The sequence below is a fragment of the Oryza glaberrima genome, chromosome 6 (genome assembly GCF_000147395.1).
Source record: "Oryza glaberrima chromosome 6, OglaRS2, whole genome shotgun sequence".
Lineage (NCBI taxonomy): Eukaryota > Viridiplantae > Streptophyta > Magnoliopsida > Poales > Poaceae > Oryza > Oryza glaberrima.
In genome coordinates, this window is record NC_068331.1 from 28,232,865 (window position 1) to 28,250,722 (window position 17,858).

Sequence of the window (17,858 nt, forward strand, 5' to 3'; positions counted from 1 at the left end):
AGGTGGAAGAAACAGATATCCTCAAGTACCTGGAGCTCTTTAAGACGCCGCTGGTGCCGTCCCACATCCAAGCCTTGGCTGCGCTCTGCTGCGTCAAGGTGTCACTTTCACAGGGAGTGGAGGTCTTCTGATGTCGCGCCTGTTCCTTAACTGTTGTAGCCTCTTCCTCTGTTTCCAATGTCTTGCTCTCTGTTAGTTTGGAATGTAAGGGGGCTGAATAACCCCAGTAAGAGGTCTCTCGTAGCAGGGTTGGTTAGATCTTCTGGTGCTTCCATTTTCTGTTGTCAAGAGTCGAAGTTGGCTGCGCTGGATAGGCAGCTTGTAGTGCAATCATGTGGCTCGTTGTTGGATAATTTTGAGTTCATCCCGTCTGATGGTTCCAGAGGTGGTCAGTTCATTTCTTGGCGCGCCGATCGTTTTGCTATGAGCTGCCTGCACAAGGGAACTTGGTCACTCACGCTGAGTGTGACCAATTTGGAAGGGGGGGCTGTGTGGACATTGACCAATGTCTATGGGCCGCAAGCACCTGAGCAAAAGGTGCAGTTCCTTAATGAGCTGACGGTCGTGGGTCAGCATCATGTCCAGGGAGCATGGTGCATCGTGGGGGATTTTAATCTCCTGGCGGCGGAATCAGATAAGAACAACCAGAATGTTGACAGACGCATGATCAACCGGTTCAGATGTTTGCTGAACCTGCTGGAGCTCAGGGAGCTTTATCTGTTCGGCCGTCGCTTCACTTGGAGCAGCGAACAAGAGTCACCGACTCTTACCAAGATCGACAAAGTCCTGGTGAATGCGGAGTGGGAGGACATCTTCCGGGATGGGCACCTGCAAGCTCTCAGCTCGTCGGCTTCGGATCATTGTCCTCTTCTTTTGGCTTGTGACACGATGGTCCATAGGCCGCGAAGATTCAAATTTGAGGCGTTCTGGTTGCACCTGGATGGTTTCGACCAGATTGTTCGGGCTGCCTGGGAATCGGCCCCGGCAGGCTCAAATGCCTTCAGTTCTCTTCACTTTAAGCTCAAGGCTACGGCGACGGCACTTAAATCATGGGGAGCACATCGCATTAGGGAGCTGCGCTTGCAGCTCGCTGTGGCGCATGAAGTGATTCTTCAGTTGGACAGGGCAATGGATTCTCGCCAGTTGTCCCCGGAGGAGCGCTCCCTTCGTGTGACACTCAAGGGGAGGTGCCTCGCACTCGCCTCGCTCGAGCGCATCCGTCTGCGACAGTGGGCACGTCTGCGGTACCTAAAGCATAGCGGGACGGCCTCCCAATTCTTCCACTTGAAGATCAATGCACGGCGTAGAAAGAAGATAATCCCTATGATTCAGCACGGTGGAGTTTGGGGTGTAACAGAGGAAGACAAGCTAGATATGGCCCATGACTACTTCTGCAGCATCATGGGTTCACTGTCGCCTCCGTCTGCGGCTCTTGATCTAGGCCGCCTGGGTCTGCCCTCTCTCAATTTATCGGAGCTCGAGGTGGAGATCACAAAAGATGAAGCAAAGAAGGTGATGTTAGAGATGCCCGTGGACAGGGCTCCGGGACCGGACGGTTTAGGCGCGGCCTTCTACAGAAGATGCTGGAATATTGTGAAGGACGATGTTGTAGCAGCCCTCAACCTAGTGTTCAACGCTAATTCGCAGCATCTTCATCTCCTGAACACTGCATCCATCATCCTACTCCCCAAGAAAGACGATCCGACGCAGCTGGCAGACTATAGGCCCATTAGCCTCATTCACAGCTTCATCAAGCTCTTCACTAAGGTTCTCGCTGCTCGTCTGGCTGCTCGCATGAATGAACTTGTTGGCCCCGCTCAGTCGGCGTTCATCAAGTCCAGAAGAATTCAGGAAAACTTCTTGTATGTGCAAGGTGTGGTACGGAAGCTTCATCGTGCAAAATGCCCTGCTGTCCTGCTTAAGCTTGACATTGCGAAAGCTTTCGACTCGGTTTCGTGGGAATTCCTGATTGAGCTGCTTCGCCATCTGGGTTTCGGGTCTAAGTGGAGAGATTGCATCGCCGTGCTGTTGGGTTCCTCCTCTACCACGGTCTGCATCAACGGTCGGGACACGCATAGGATCGGCCTGGCCAGGGGTTTGCGGCAGGGTGACCCGCTGTCGCCGCTGCTCTTCGTTCTGGTGATGGAGACCTTCGCTGCCCTGTGTAACACCGCTGTGTGTAGAGGTGCCTTGAGCCCGCTGGCCGGTGGTGTGCTTCCCTTGCGGACTTCGCTCTACGCAGATGACGCCATCATCTTCTTCCATCCCTCATCCATGGATGCCGCCTCTATTCGCTGTCTGCTCAGCATGATGGGTACGGCAACCGGTCTGGTCTCCAATTACTCGAAGAGCTCCATCACTCCAATTCATTGCTCCCAAGAGCAAATCGATGAGGTGGCTGACGTGCTTGGTTGCCCGGTTAGACAACTCCCCATTAAATACCTCGGTCTCCCTCTATCGGTGCGCAAGCCTGTCAAGGCAGACATTCAACCGTTGATGGACTGACTTGGTAAGAATCTTGCCGGCTGGAAACCTAAGCTCCTGGGGCCTGATGCCCGCCTTGCCATCATCAAGCACGTGTTGATGACCCTCCCTCTCTATTTTATGTCTGTGCTTGAGTTACCGTCGTGGGCAATCAAGGAGATCGAACGGAAGTGTAGGGGATTCCTTTGGAAAGGCGATGAGAACGCAGCCGGTACTTGCAGCCTTGTGGCATGGGACAAACTCTGCTTGCCTTTTGAAATGGCAGCCTCGGCATTAAGGACCTCCGTCTCATGGGTGTTGCTCTGCGCTCGCGCTGGCCGTGGGTTTGCCGAGATCAGCCGCTCCGGCCTTGGGTGAACATGGCACCGCCGATGGACAAGAGAGTCAATCACTGCTTCATGGCTGGTTGCAAGATGCGCCTCGGTAATGGGGAGGGGTCGTCCCTCTGGTTGGACAATTGGCTACCAGACGGCGGCCCCTTATCCGCACGCTTCCCTGTTCTCTTCTCCTTCGTCCATTGCAAGTCGAGGACGGTGGCAGCGGGGTTGCGAGACAACGCTTGGGTGGAGGACATCAGGGGCGCGCTATCCATTCAGGCTTACCTTCTTTCCTCGGTACAGCTTGAGCCCGCGGTAGCTGACACGGCGGTTTGGTGGCCGGCGAAGAACGGAACCTTCTCTGTCAAATCAGCCTACTCTTTGCTATCCGCTGGTCGTACTCGATGTTTGTTGGGCAAGATTATTTGGAAGTCACGCGCGCCGGAACGCTGCAAATTCTTTATGTTCTGCGCCATGAAGAATGCCTGCCTTACGGCTGATAATTTGCAACGGCGTGGATGGCATCTGGCTCCAATCTGCCATCTTTGCTCCAAAGATATCGAATCTTGCACCCACCTCTTCCTTGACTGCGCCTTCTCTCGTGAAGTTTGGGGGCTGGTTAGGGGCAGGATTGGCCTCCTTCATGCAGTGCCGGATGATGACTTGCCCACTTGGTGGTGTGCCGCGCGCAAGGTGGTTACCAAGAAGGAGAGGAAAACCTTTGATGCGGGCGTGATTTTGGTGACTTGGCTGATCTGGAAGGAACGGAACGCTCGCGTGTTCGATGGCCGAGCCTCCTTGCCGGCCTGTCTGTTCGCGACGATCAAGGATGAATGGGAAACGTGGCTGGCGGCGGGTTTGATCCCTCCTCCGTGAGAAGGCTTGTTGTAGCTCTGTTGAGAGAGGTTTTTTGTGTGTTTGCTCCCCATCTCCTTTGAGCGACGACTTTTCTGCCTCTCTTAAAAGGAATGTGGCCCTGCTTGTAACCAATAAGGTACATTCTTTGCTCTATCTTAATATACTTCGGCCGGCATCTTTGCCGGCCCGGCGAAAAAAGTGTGAAAAAGTTATAAGCCGAAGTTTGAAATATTGTGAGGATCAGAAGTCTATATCCTTACATGCTCCAGTTGATCACTAAGGCACTAAACACTCAATAGTAAGAGCATACACTGTGTATTAATTGCCGCCTTCTGTATTCTATTTTACCAGTTTATTTTTTAGAAAACGGGTAAAACCGGGCCTCTACATCCAACGCGGATGTATGCAGCCAAATACTTTACCAATTCACATCAAAGAAACCTTAAAATGCATTCTGTAGTTTAAAATGAGAAATTAAAGCCATGCAGCCAATCATAACTGCATCTATATAAAGATATTGGGATCGATAGACAATGGCCATTGGGTTCAGATAGTGCCTATTTCAGCTAATATGTTTACATGGGAGAACAATATGAGAGCCATTCGGTTTATCCTAGACTGAATTGCGGATGGCAGAAAGCAGAATCATAGTCACGGTATGGAAACCAAAGGAATTCGCTCTTGTACCTCATGTATTAACTATTTCTCTAAGCTAAAAATGTAATGAATCGTCCAATTGCAGAAATGAACCATCGATTTTATGCATTGAAAAAAAATCACTGAGACATTCTAGCTCCTAGGACATGTTAGCTTGTGGCACCTAAAAATTCCCCAAAAGGAAGAGATCCCAAAATCCAATCCCTTGATTCCCTTCTGCATTTGTAGATGCCAGGTTTACTTGCGCTGACTACTATCAAACATACACGTGAAAGTAAATAGCAAAATGGACATCACAATCAAATTCAATAAGCAATAACACATCCTCCATCACTGGCGCATGAACAGCAACGCGGAACCAAACAGAAACCGCTGCCATAAATGGGGGAGATCAACATACCCTTCAAAAGCGGAGTGGTCTCTGCGGGCGCTCGCAGCAACAGCCTCGCCCACACGTTGCTGCCGGCGGCGCCGGAGCGCGGCTTCCACGAGGCCGTGGAGGCGCCCCGGCCCGGCCACCCGCCGGAGCGCGGCGAGACGGAGGCGGAGGCAGAGGCGGGCGCCCACCTCTCCGCCTCGCCCTCGCCGGAAGGAAGCCAGTAAGGCTGGAGGCCCGTGACCAGAGAGAGATTTTCTCTCCCGCGTGCAAACGGGCCGAAACTAAGTGGCCCACGTTGAAGGCCTCACTCCAATCATCCGGCCCAGTATGTGGGGCCCACAAACCGCCCGGTTGTCAGCATGGGCCAGGAACCGCCATGCGGGCCCCACCCTCCTCGAAACCCGCGTCGAGTGGGGACACACGGCGTTGGACTGGCCCGCGGGTGAAAAGGCCACGTCGAGCCAAGCCGGCCCACGAGGGCGGCGACGACGCGTTGGCGTTGGTGCGGCGTGGAGGCAACACGCCAGCTGTCCCGTCTCCTTCCGGCCGGCGGCGACCGTGCATGTGACTGACGCTGCAATGCCCGGGCTGTGTCTGTGTGCACCGCCACGCCAGCTGTCTCTCGCATCACCGTCACGTCAAGGGGATGCATGGCTAGTGGGGCCCACATGGAGGTGGCACAGGGAATATCGGCCTGGTCTACTACGAGTAATCTCCTCCAATCATCGCTATCTGATCTGATTAAGCATTAGCAGATGAAAATTGCTATGCATATTATCCCATGATGGGGATTTGATTCATGTAGAATTTGATCAATGGTTATAAATGTTGTAGAGCATTTGGTTAATCTATAGTTGCATGTTTATGTTCGTACATGAGCAAGATTTCGTATTCATGCTTGCATAATGGCATTGCACATTTGCGTGCATCGGCGTATGCTGCGTTTTACGGGTGCCATCGTTTGGCATATTGGTGGAATAAGTCAAACGACATATCTGCAAACGAAAAGTATTTTGTGAATAAAACTTTTATACATGTGTTCTTAGCGATCTAAAAGCAAAGACTGGAAAATAAACTTTGATAAAAAGAATCCCAAAATCAACTCAAAATTTAACGTTAAAAATTTAAATTTTGACTGATAAGCATATGAATATACTAAACGATGGGGACCGCAGTATTGTAGTATTGTTCTTACATGGTGTTTCCAGTCGTTAGCGGTCAGAATCCGGTTAACCTTACCAACTGGAACCAGGATGTCTCTCCTCTGTGCAGCGTTGACCGCATGTTAATTGCAGCATGTTCCTGTGCCTGGTGCCAGAGAATTTCCGCAGACAAATTCAATCCATACAGGTAACGGTCTAGACCAATTCGCAAGTACTACTAGTAGTAGTATAGTTCTAGCAAATTATTTTCCATTTTAGAATTGAGATTATTATACAGTACAGGAAAATACATAGTTGAGACCAAATCGTACGTGCAGGGCAGATTCGGCCATAACTTTCACACAATTGGAGTACAGTACAGCCGTGCATGCAAATGCAGTAGGAGTAAGTCTTGTCCACATCGTACTAATACTAAAAATCTAGCTGTACTTCCACTACTGGGATTTCCCTGCTGCTTCCTTTGATGGCAAGATGGAAACCGGCCGGTGCACCGTTTTCCTTCCAGATTTGCACGTACCACCACCCACTTGATCGTCTTCATCAACACGCACCGTGTGTGATCTGGCCACTGTACTGCTCCCTACAATCCATAAAAAACATTGAGTCTCATTCGTTGTTCTAATAAATCAAATTAAAAGCTAAAAATTAAAATTTTTAAACTTGATTTTTAAGTTGATTTTAAGATATTTTCAATATAATTATTTTAACGTTGGTTTTTAAGTCGTTACGAACTAATATAAGACAGTTTTTACTGATAAATTAATTTTTATTTCTTAATAAACCGTTTTAGTATTACTAGGAAATATGGGTAATCGATGAGGCTACAACCTAATACAAAATGTCTTAATACTATCTATATTTTTAGTATTGCAGTGTGTTATATTTTATAGATTAGTTTTCTATTATTTTTTCCGTTTTATACTATAATATATATATATATATATATAAATATAAATATATATAATGCTAGAAAATATTATAATATGAAATAGAGGGAGTACGCGGCAGACGGGGAGGAGAAAAAAAAATCGGTCACTAATCAGAAGTATAAGACGAGGAGATCCTGCTACTTCTTCCCCATCACCACCACCACCACCATCGCTTTCTTCCTCCTCGCCTTCTGCTTCTGCATCCATCCATCCATCCATTACTCGCCGAAGACTTCGCGCGGGGAGAGAGGAGGCAAGCTTGGTCGCGGGAACGCGGGAAGAAAGGTCCGAGCTTGGAAGGAGAAGAAGTAGCCAAGAACGCGAGAGCTTGGAAGGCGAGCTGCGGTGGTGTAGCTAGCCAATGCCGGCGGGGAACTGGTAGGGAGGGGGATGGGGGGAGGGGGAACGCTCGTCGACGGATTCCGCCGCCTCTTCCACCGCCGCACGGCGTCCGGCTCCAACCAGTCGTCCAACGCCGGCGAGGAGGTCGCCTCCTCCGACCTCGAGGTCGCCGACGACCCGGATCTCGTCGCCCTCCGCTCCATCCGCATCCGCGTGCCCAAGCGCAAGATGCCTCTCCCCGTCGAGAGCCACAAGAAGGTGAGGAGGTGCCTAGTGTGAAGTGTGCTTTGCTTTGCTTCGTTTTCTTTTCAGTTTGGGGGTGAAATGAAAGTTTCAGGCTTTCTCGTGATCCTTGATTCGTGGCCACGAGGGGTTCTTAGACAAGATCAGATCTTCGTGGCACCTGAATTACTTGCATACTGTACAATATCATTATTTCTTTTTTTCTATGATCTGTGCAAAGTGCAATACAGCTCAAGTGCAGGTAAAGCTTGCGTGTTCTATCCAATCTTTCTTCTTTCGATGGTTGCTTGTAGAGCGATAGTTGCTTGTAAACTGCCATCCGATTCGTCATCCTGGCTGTTGACCTGTGTTATTCCAGTGATCTATGAAACGATCGATCTCGTAAAACTTAAGTTTCTTTCTTTCTTTCTTTCTCTGTTTGCTTAGTTCTGAAATTACTTGCTCCTGCATGCTCCATTTCTTAGAGGAGTGCAATTGCAGCACTACTATGCAAAAAGCTTGTGCCCTCTTTTGGAGCTGTTCTCAACAATTGGTCCCATCATCCTTGTCATACTGATCCTTAGGAGCTCATATCCAAGTTGTCCACTTGTGGTTTTGGATGATCTCATCAGAATCGGCTACTAATTAGTACTCCAGGTTTGACTTGGTCTGGCCTATGTATATCTCTGGTACGGACTGTTTCTATTGGGAACAAGTCGCGTCTTGCACATGGTATGGAGCAGGTGTTCCTTTCATTTGCGAATAAACCTACATGTCTATGTACTGAAAATGTCAATTTTTGTTAGGTTGGTCATGATATTTCCAGGGAAAAGATCATGGTTTTGTTTATAGGGCTATTCTACTACTGAAGAAGTTTTATAACCAGCCACTCTGTATTTTTAGTTAGCTTAATATTTTCTTGCAAAATTGTGATCTTGTAGAACACAGTGGAAATGGAGTTCTTCACTGAGTATGGAGAAGCAAGCCAGTACCAGATCCAGGAAGTCATTGGCAAAGGAAGTTATGGAGTAGTTGCTGCTGCAGTAGATACCCGCACGGGTGAGCGGGTTGCGATCAAGAAGATCAATGATGTGTTTGAGCATGTATCAGACGCTACGCGCATATTGCGTGAGATCAAGCTCCTTCGTCTGCTCCGTCACCCAGACATAGTTGAGATCAAACACATTATGCTTCCCCCTTCTCGAAGGGAGTTCCAAGATATTTATGTTGTTTTTGAGCTCATGGAGTCAGATCTCCATCAAGTCATCAGAGCGAACGATGACCTCACCCCGGAGCACTACCAGTTTTTCCTGTACCAACTTCTCCGTGCTCTCAAGTACATCCATGCAGGTAAGCTTAACTACTGATAATCCCCAATTCCCCAAGAACCTACTTGACCACCATTAAACACATAGTTCTGTTGATTTATCAATTAACATGGAATTCTAGCTTATTCTCTGATAAATCATCTATATTGGCACAGCTAATGTATTTCATCGCGATCTAAAGCCCAAGAATATACTAGCAAACTCAGACTGCAAATTGAAAATATGTGATTTCGGACTTGCCCGAGCATCATTCAATGATGCCCCTTCAGCAATATTTTGGACGGTAATGTGCTTATATGAGATTTTACATTCCTCTTTAAGTCTTTATGTTATTAATTATGTTCTACTTTGTGAAGGATTATGTTGCAACGAGGTGGTACCGAGCACCTGAATTATGTGGCTCATTTTTCTCCAAAGTAAGGTCTTCAACACTAGAATTCTTTCAATCAAGATTAATGCTTTTGTGGCACCATAGATGAACTGGTCTAGTTGTTTTTAGCAATGCTTTCTTTTTTTTTTCCTTTTTCTTTATCTATCCAACTTACAGTTGTGCTAAATGAAGTATAGAAAATTAAGTTATTTTTCTTTTTGTTGATATTTTAGTTGTTTGTACATACAATTTTCTATCAAAGCTGCGCCACTTGAAACTGGATGAGTAACATTCTTGTAGAGAAACAATATACTGTGAACTCTTTTGTGCAATGCTGATGCTCTAGCGTTCCATGTGTTTTATGTGTTCTAACAAGAGCCAATTTGCATACAGTACACTCCTGCAATTGATATTTGGAGTATTGGGTGCATATTTGCTGAACTTCTCACTGGGAGACCACTATTTCCTGGGAAGAATGTTGTGCACCAATTAGATATTATAACAGATCTTCTTGGAACTCCATCATCAGAAACCTTATCCAGGGTATGTTTACTTTATACCGATTCTCATATATCCTTGAACCTCCTATTCAGTAACATTCAAGAAGATCCAATTCTCTAATAAGATGAAACAATCACCTTACTGTTTTCTGCGTCTCTGCAGATTCGAAATGAGAAGGCCAGGAGATACTTGAGCACCATGCGGAAAAAACATGCTGTCCCCTTCTCTCAGAAGTTCCGCAATACTGACCCCTTGGCTCTTCGTCTGCTAGAGCGTTTACTGGCATTTGATCCTAAAGATCGGCCTTCAGCTGAAGAAGTAAGCTCAAGAGAAAGCATAGCATCCTTTCCAAACCTCAAAAGTAGTTTTTTTTTTAAAAAAAAAACTTTCAGAAAACACACATTTTTTATATGTTATATTCTCTTCCAATTTTCAGGCTTTGGCTGATCCGTACTTCGCAAGTCTTGCTAATGTGGAACGTGAGCCCTCAAGACATCCAATCTCAAAACTTGAGTTTGAATTCGAGAGACGGAAGCTGACAAAAGATGATGTTAGAGAATTAATTTATCGAGAGGTACAAAGCAATAGCTCAAGTTTCCTGCTTTGTGTTAATAATAAAATTTTCAGCTTTTCAAGATTGATAATTATGAAAAGCAAACAGATTTTGGAGTATCACCCACAGATGCTGCAAGAGTATATGAAAGGTGGAGAGCAGATTAGCTTCCTCTATCCAAGGTGGAGTCTTGCATTAATTTTTCTTTCTTTCATCAGTTTTAAATTTGACGTGACAAAGATGAATATCTGGCTTTGTTCCAGCAAGTTAGCATGGTGTACAATATACTTCTTTGCACCAACAAAATTGCCTTCGCCAAATACTCTTGTTGGCAAAGCAAATTTACTAAGTATAGTAGTAATTTGCTTTGCAGTGCTATCATGAGTTAATATCTGATCTATTCTTGTTGCTCTCATTTTGGTATATCTTTATTTCCAAGGCTCCTTTCACCCGAAAATTGCATGGACATTGTTACAGGAAACACTAGCCATGTGTGCGTCTAATATATATTTATCATGTCCTTGCATGGTTTTCTCTCCTTTTTTTACCGTGAACATAGCTATTCTGTTAATATTGTTATCTTACTGCAGTGGGGTTGATCGCTTCAAACGACAGTTTGCACACCTTGAGGAGAACTACAGCAAAGGAGAAAGAGGTTCTCCACTGCAGAGGAAGCATGCTTCTTTACCGAGGTACATAATGTGGCAATATCAGAAATCAAAAGTGCAGACCTACTTACTTTCATATCAATTATTGTGCTAACTTCTCCATTGATTTTGCATATAACAGGGAGAGAGTAGGTGTATCAAAGGATGGTTATAACCAACAAAACACCAATGACCAAGAGAGGAGTGCAGATTCCGTTGCCCGCACTACAGTAAGCCCTCCAATGTCACAAGATGCACAACAACATGGATCTGCTGGCCAAAATGGTGTGACATCCACAGACTTGAGTTCGAGGAGCTATCTGAAGAGTGCAAGCATTAGTGCTTCCAAGTGTGTCGCTGTCAAGGACAATAAAGAACCAGAGGTACTGTTACTTTGCTGCCTGAAATTTGTCTATGATTCTTATAAGTCGGCAAAGTTGCATAGCTATGCACGATCGAACAAAAGTATAAGAAATGATGCGTGAAAAGAAAAGGAATTGACTGGTTTGTTGCATAGGTAGTAACTCCATTTCCCTTTGCATTTCCCTTTTGTTTTTGCTATCCTTTAGGATGATTACATCTCTGAAGAAATGGAAGGGTCGGTCGATGGATTGTCTGAACAAGTCTCCAGGATGCACTCCTAGTGCACAACGATGACGATGATCAGTGCAAGATTCTGTGAGGCGCACCAGATGCTGATAATTTCCAAGCAGAATGCTGCACTGCAAGTTTGGACTTTGGACAATGCAAGTATGCAACAGCCAGCCCGAGATGATTGGCATCTTCTTATGCTCATCCATGTTCACATATTCTTCTTGCCATTGTGCTGTCTGTCACTACAGGACCCCTGCATGGATTAATGTATTATCCCTCTGATGTAACACTAGATTAGTCCATCTGTCCATGGAGGAATGAATAGCAAGCAGCCAGCTTGTGCATCATGTGGGCATGTTCATTTTCCAGTGAGATCTAGTCATATCCATGCTTTTTTTGTAATGGTATATGAAACAGTTTATCAGTGAGACTGATCCATTCCTCTTTGAAGAACTGCTGAGACAGTGATCCATTCCTCTTTGAAGAACTGTTCATTTTCAGTACATTAAGCCTAGTAAAGTTCAGATGTTTGAGCTCGGTGCTTAATAATCATGTCACACGAATTTTCCAAGATGAATGCCAAGTAGGAGTAGTATGTATGAGTGTACAATTGCATCAGAAATTCAGAATGAAATTGGCGAATACCAGACGTAGCGGAGGAGATTCGTTCGAAGTCACAGGTTTTGGCGGCCGCGAGTCCGACGACCCGGAATGCAGTTTCGTACGCTGGAGCTGGCAGCACACTGAAGAAATTCCTGTAGCTGAATGCCTTGGAGAAATGTGGTATGTGATCACAAGCTCTTACTTAAAAAAAAAAGGTAAACTGCATAAACCACATGTTTTGTGATCAAAGTTGCAGAAAATCACACGTACTTTGATATTCATGATGCGCGTTAGACTACTGATCGCTAGCATTAGCGGTCATTTCTGAGTGATCCCATTTCCATTTCATCTTCTGCTACTCAGGATAGTGAAAACATCTGAAGAAATGGAAGTCTGAACTCTGAACAGGTAAACCCAGGATGCATTCCTTAGTGCGACAATGACAGATGACGATGATCGGTGCAAGATTTCTGCCAGACACACCAGATGGCAATAATATGGAAGCAGGACACTGCACGGCAAGTTTCTTTGAACTTTGGACACTGCAAACAGTCGTCCAAAGATGATTTGCCACTTCTTATGAGTTATGCCCACGCACAATGCACGTTCATCTACTCTTACCATCATGTTACTCAATTCAGATGCGAGTCATGCAACATTAGATATTTAGATTAGATTTGGTCCATGGAGGAATGAAGACTGGCCAGCTTTTCCACCATGTGAGCATGTTCATTTTCCAACCAATGGCATGTGAAGGTTATCATGTGCTGTTCCTCTGTAAAAAGAGCTGTGCTAATAGATCAAGAAGCATCACCTTTCGCATGCAATGTTTTCTTGTCTAATTGATCAATAACTGAGCCACACACTCTTTTACAAGACACACAGACATCTTCAAGTGCGCAGATGAAACGTCTTCCAGAACACCCCTCCATTCCAGTACTGCGAGCAACTCTATTGGGAGCTGAATTTACTGACTACTGAATTACAGAAAGGCAGGAGACATCTCATGACGATTTTCTTCGGTCAGAACAGTTGTCTTCACAAGATTCTTACAATTCACAACAAGCTCTCTCCTCAGATTGACCCTTGTCCAAACAGAGCTTCATAAGATATCAAGTTATGTGTTACTAAAGCATAATGAGCTAGACCTTAAGATACAATACAACAATGAGTCAATGACAGACGTCTGAGGCAAGATCTGTACATACTGGCGGGTAGCTACTCAACGAAGGGGTACATTTGGCATCTTAATTAGAACACTACACTAACTGACTAGCTGCTAGCTAATCCGGGAGCAGCAGATTTCTCTGGGCTCAATCCTTGCATTGAATATATACATAGCTGCCATCAGTGGTCGCCAACATAATCAGAAAGGACTAACTCTTCCAGCAAGCATAAGCATGAATTCAGGAACAAGGCGGCGTGCAACAGGTACAGCAAGATGCTGGGCAGATGTATCTGGATTGTCATTGTGTATCACAGTAACAATCTCTTCGAGCAGCTTATCCCTACCACCCCGGAGAGGATCCTACAGCACAGATTAATCAGAGAAAAAGCATCAAGCGTAAGAACTTTGTGCATTCAAATTACACTGCCAAATACACCAGGGCGTGATACCCATGTTGGGACAATAACAAACATCAAGCAATACAGTTTATACATGATGATCAGTTGAGACAGTTAATTCTTTGAAGGGTTGAACCTTCAGGCCCTTTCTCTTGTAAACAAATTACAATCACATTGTATACTAAGCCGATAACGCCTTTATATTGGCTGAAGGTACTTAGTTATACTACCCACCATAATGGTTCTTAAATCAAAGACTATGACCATCTTGAAATCACAATATAGAGAAGAACAACATTACATCGAAGAATGAATAATTTTATATCTAGAAGAAAGAAAGTACCATAAAAGCCAAAAAGAATAAAATGTCTAAACAAAGCAACCCATATCCAATAACCACTAATGTAACAATAGATTACCTGAAGGAACAAGTCAGTATGTGTCTTTCCATCATACAAGAACAGATCTGCTTTAGCGCCATTCTGTTGTAAAGCATCAAAGAAAGCCTCGCTGCATTTTTTCAATTAAGTCAATCAATACAAATAGTCCAATATGGCAATATCCATAATATAGAAGTTTCGTCAGATAACACAACTACAAAAGTTACTGGTGAGGAGGAAAAACAAACAAGTGACTAAATCTCCTAAATGAAAGCTAGATGGTAGCACTAGAATCCCTAAGAATAATACTTGTTTCTTCTTAACAAGTGTTAACTACTCAACACCAACAGGAAATGGCACAACGACATGATGTTGCACTAGACTTATCTCTTCTTCTTGACTAGTGCAAAACTACAATAAGATTCAAGAAGAAACAATTTCTAACTAGTCTATGTTTTTCTTCAGCATGCCAAACAACATGGAAAATTCATTTGAAATGGATGCAGACAAGATCAGGGCACTATGAAGTATAAACAATCCAAAAGTCCTTAGAATACCCAAGTCCCTCAGTTTGGTTTAGTCATCTCATTTTGTTTGGTCAGTAACAGCATGTGGAAACTTTATCATAAGGCATACTTATTATAAAATAATGTCAAAAAGGTTTAAATGAGTTTCATTTCACTTTGTTCGAGAGAAAAGTTTCATTTCACTTAACCTGAGACATTCATCTCCTGGAAGAGAAAACAACTGAATAAGTATATAGTTGGTTTGTCCAATCTAATGATTTCAAATCAATACGACAAGAAAACATGCACCATGTGATCAACCATTCCAGTTGAACCCACCTCTCAGCCGATGGTATTGAATAGTCACTTGTTCCATGAAAAAGGAATATTCGAGGTAATAGAGATACTGCAGACCTAGCAGCTGGGTCCTTAACCATCACCAGTGGAGAAAATTTTTGCAACGACTCCTCGCCTTCCATTATGCTGTGAAACATATTGTTGAAGTGGAGTTTTAGTGTATATAAAGATAATCAACATGATATGCTCACATAGTTCAATAGTTATGTGGGAGTTGTTGTGGAGGACATGAATACAATACTATGCTACTTTTAACTAGCTGTAAACAAAAATATACCTGAGAAAGATCGATCGGTACAGGCCACGTTTATGGAAATGATCGACCAAGTTAAGAAGATTATAGCTGTAGAAATCATAAATCAACTGTCAAGTCCGATACACCAGAATTCCTGTATATGTGAACCATTAATGAAACTACTAAAAATGTAATATAATCTCATATTAACAACAAAGGTACCAAAATGATCCATAAATTACAAAGGCTGAACATGAATCATCAATAATATTTATAGAGTGAGCCCAATTGCCACGTCACTTCTTAAAAAGGGAACTTCTGATTTCTTAAATCTAGAGCAGCATATTACAGCTCTGCTCACAAAGAAGCTCAGCAGACTACATGATATATTCCACTGCACACTGTTGCAAATATTTGACGATACAAACAACTGAAAACTGAAAGTAGTGTGTACATGCGCATTCTCATACACATTATAAAAAATGCAAGCCTTGCTGCATGTCACCTACTGTAAGTGTAAAGAGAATAGGATATTACCCGCCAGAAATACCAAAATAAGCTTTTAGCTGTGCAATGCTCCAAGTGGAAGCATCTCCTTCACCAGATTCTTTAATAGCTTGGTGTAAGAGAGTACAAGCAGCAATATGAGCACCAGCAGATTGTCCAACAAGATAAATCCTGTATCATTTAGATAGAGCAGATACGGACAAGATGCCTCAATATATGCCATACCAAAATCAGAACGCTGAGTTGTTTCTTGTATTCATAATGCTTCAGAAGTTCCATATGTAAGATCTTTATACCATGCAGTGCCTATTACTAGAACCCTAGAATATATAAATAGCCAAAATGAAATATGTCTCTGACGCAATCTAACTCACATTCCACTGATGGTATCCTAATTATTAATACAGTAACAATTTGTGCACATCAGCGCATGAGAAGGGCATACGTTGGTAGGAACCATTTTGTAATTGCAACAGAAAAGTTTGAAAGTTTGATATCATTGTAAGTTATGAACCTTTCAGGATCACCTCCATAACTAGCTATATTATTGCAGACAAAGGCAATCCCTTGAGATGCATCTTCTACCATGTCACCAATAGTCCCTTGAGGAAAGTTTCTGCAAACAAATAATTGGTATGCTCCATGAAAATGGTATGAACCCTCATTCTTCTATATGCATATTTGGAATTTATTTTGAGTACCTGTAATCAATGCATGCAACTAAGATGCCCCTCTCTGCCAAGCGCCTGCCCAAAAGGGCCCCCCACCCTTTGTATCTGTGGATGTGATATGTATAATTTGCCATTATAGAGTCAACACACAATCTAAATCTTACTGGAACTTCAGGTAGTAAAAATACAGAAAGTTGGAGACCAGGATAGTACATACTTGTACAGTTTTACTCACCCTATGATCCAAGCTCCACCCGTGACAAATGCCACAACTGGCTTCAACCCAGTTCTATCGGTAGGTATGTATAAATCCAGCCTAGATAACGAATTTTCAGGGTTCAATATATGAACAGCATAATAGACTATGCCAAGTACACCAAGACAAATTAAAATACAAATATGAGCATAGCATTATGAAAAAGATAGCAAGAAGTACCTGTTTCTTGGTTGTTCTCCATATACAACACTTCTACAAACTTGGCTCGAGAAGAAATAATAATATACAACTGTATTAAAGAAAAAAAAAAGAGTCAAGGCCATCTCCATTCTGTTAAACACTTTCTGTGGTAATGAAATTTGTTTTTCCTTTTGAAAACTGGCTAGGAGCTCTAGCACTAACTAAGGAAGAGGATGTGGGATGGAACCCATGCTAGTCTTAAGGTTTCAAACCAGCGGATGGGACAATTGTGATCTCAGGTATATAACACAAAATCCTACCGAAATACTACTTATGAAGACATGGTGAATCAACCAAAGAAAAATGTGGAGATGTGCCAAGCAAGTGCAAATGCTTTCTCTCCCTCAACAAAAGAGTAATGGCAAGGCTAACCTTGAATGAAACCTGGCATGAGCAAGAAGGTGTAACAACAGAGGGCTAGGAACTGCCTGATCCATCTGTAGCCTATCCTGCATAAATCAGACAGAGACAGGTTATTGCAAAGAACAAAACACGAAAAGGCCATACTCCCATGCACAATCACAAAAGCAGTTTAGCATCTGATCTTAGTAGAAAGCCTAGAAATGATCATTTAGCTCAGTGGTAAACATGCCATGATACAATTTCCCCAAATTACAGCATTAACACAAACAGATCGCAAGGTTGAAGTGATAGCAGCCCTGTAGTAGAGTAGAACTATCAGAAATGGAATTGGCGAGTACCCGAGGTAGCGGAGGAGGATGAGCGTGAGGCGCGTGAGTAGGTAGGTCTCCTCGGCCGCGCGGCGGACCTCCCGCCGGAAGGATCCGCTGCGCTGCCGGAACCGCTCGCTCACCACCACCCGCCGCCGCACACCCCCACCTCCACCTGGCAAGAGCGGCGCGTCCTCCGCTGCTGCTGATGCAGCGGCGGCGGCGGCTGGAGATGACGGCGGAGCCTCCCCCGTCTCGCTGGGCCGGGCTGCCGCGCGGTCAGCGAGCTCCACCTGCATCGCGACTGACAAACCAGCCGGCGACGTGCGATATTCCCCCACGTCGTCGTGACTCGTAGCGCTCCCTGCTCCGGGCAAGACGTAGCGCGGCCGCCTCTCACGCAACGGCGAGGTCGCCGGGGAGAGATGGCGGTCGTTCTGCGGCGGCGCTCCGGCGGACGACGGCGAAGAGAAGATCTTCTCCCTGGAGGGGGGGGGGGGGGGGGGGAGCTGACAGGTGGGCCACCACATGGCAGCGAGGAGTATTTATTCGAAGAGCCCC

General features: G+C 44.7%; 2 protein-coding genes across 2 annotated transcripts; one reads left to right on the forward strand and one right to left on the reverse strand.

Moving 5' to 3' along the window:
- The first annotated feature begins 6,932 nt into the window (after window positions 1-6,932).
- Window positions 6,933-11,943, forward strand: LOC127776097 (mitogen-activated protein kinase 12). Its single transcript, XM_052302429.1, has 11 exons — window positions 6,933-7,387; window positions 8,293-8,701; window positions 8,835-8,962; window positions 9,036-9,095; window positions 9,443-9,592; window positions 9,713-9,868; window positions 9,987-10,124; window positions 10,212-10,285; window positions 10,694-10,795; window positions 10,893-11,133; window positions 11,320-11,943. Exons 1-11 carry the CDS (start codon window positions 7,178-7,180, stop codon window positions 11,392-11,394), a joined length of 1,743 nt encoding a protein of 580 aa, XP_052158389.1. The 5' UTR covers window positions 6,933-7,177; the 3' UTR covers window positions 11,395-11,943.
- Window positions 11,944-13,052: 1,109 nt separating this feature from the next.
- LOC127776099 (probable isoprenylcysteine alpha-carbonyl methylesterase ICMEL1) lies at window positions 13,053-17,798 on the reverse strand. Its single transcript, XM_052302432.1, has 11 exons — window positions 17,328-17,798; window positions 16,999-17,075; window positions 16,606-16,675; window positions 16,405-16,485; window positions 16,200-16,274; window positions 16,013-16,114; window positions 15,529-15,669; window positions 15,034-15,099; window positions 14,739-14,882; window positions 13,933-14,023; window positions 13,053-13,475 (listed from the first exon to the last, which is right to left on the reverse strand). The coding sequence occupies exons 1-11, from the start codon at window positions 17,594-17,596 to the stop codon at window positions 13,314-13,316; spliced, it is 1,278 nt and encodes a 425-aa protein (XP_052158392.1). The 5' UTR covers window positions 17,597-17,798; the 3' UTR covers window positions 13,053-13,313.
- Between the last annotated feature and the right edge of the window lie 60 nt (window positions 17,799-17,858).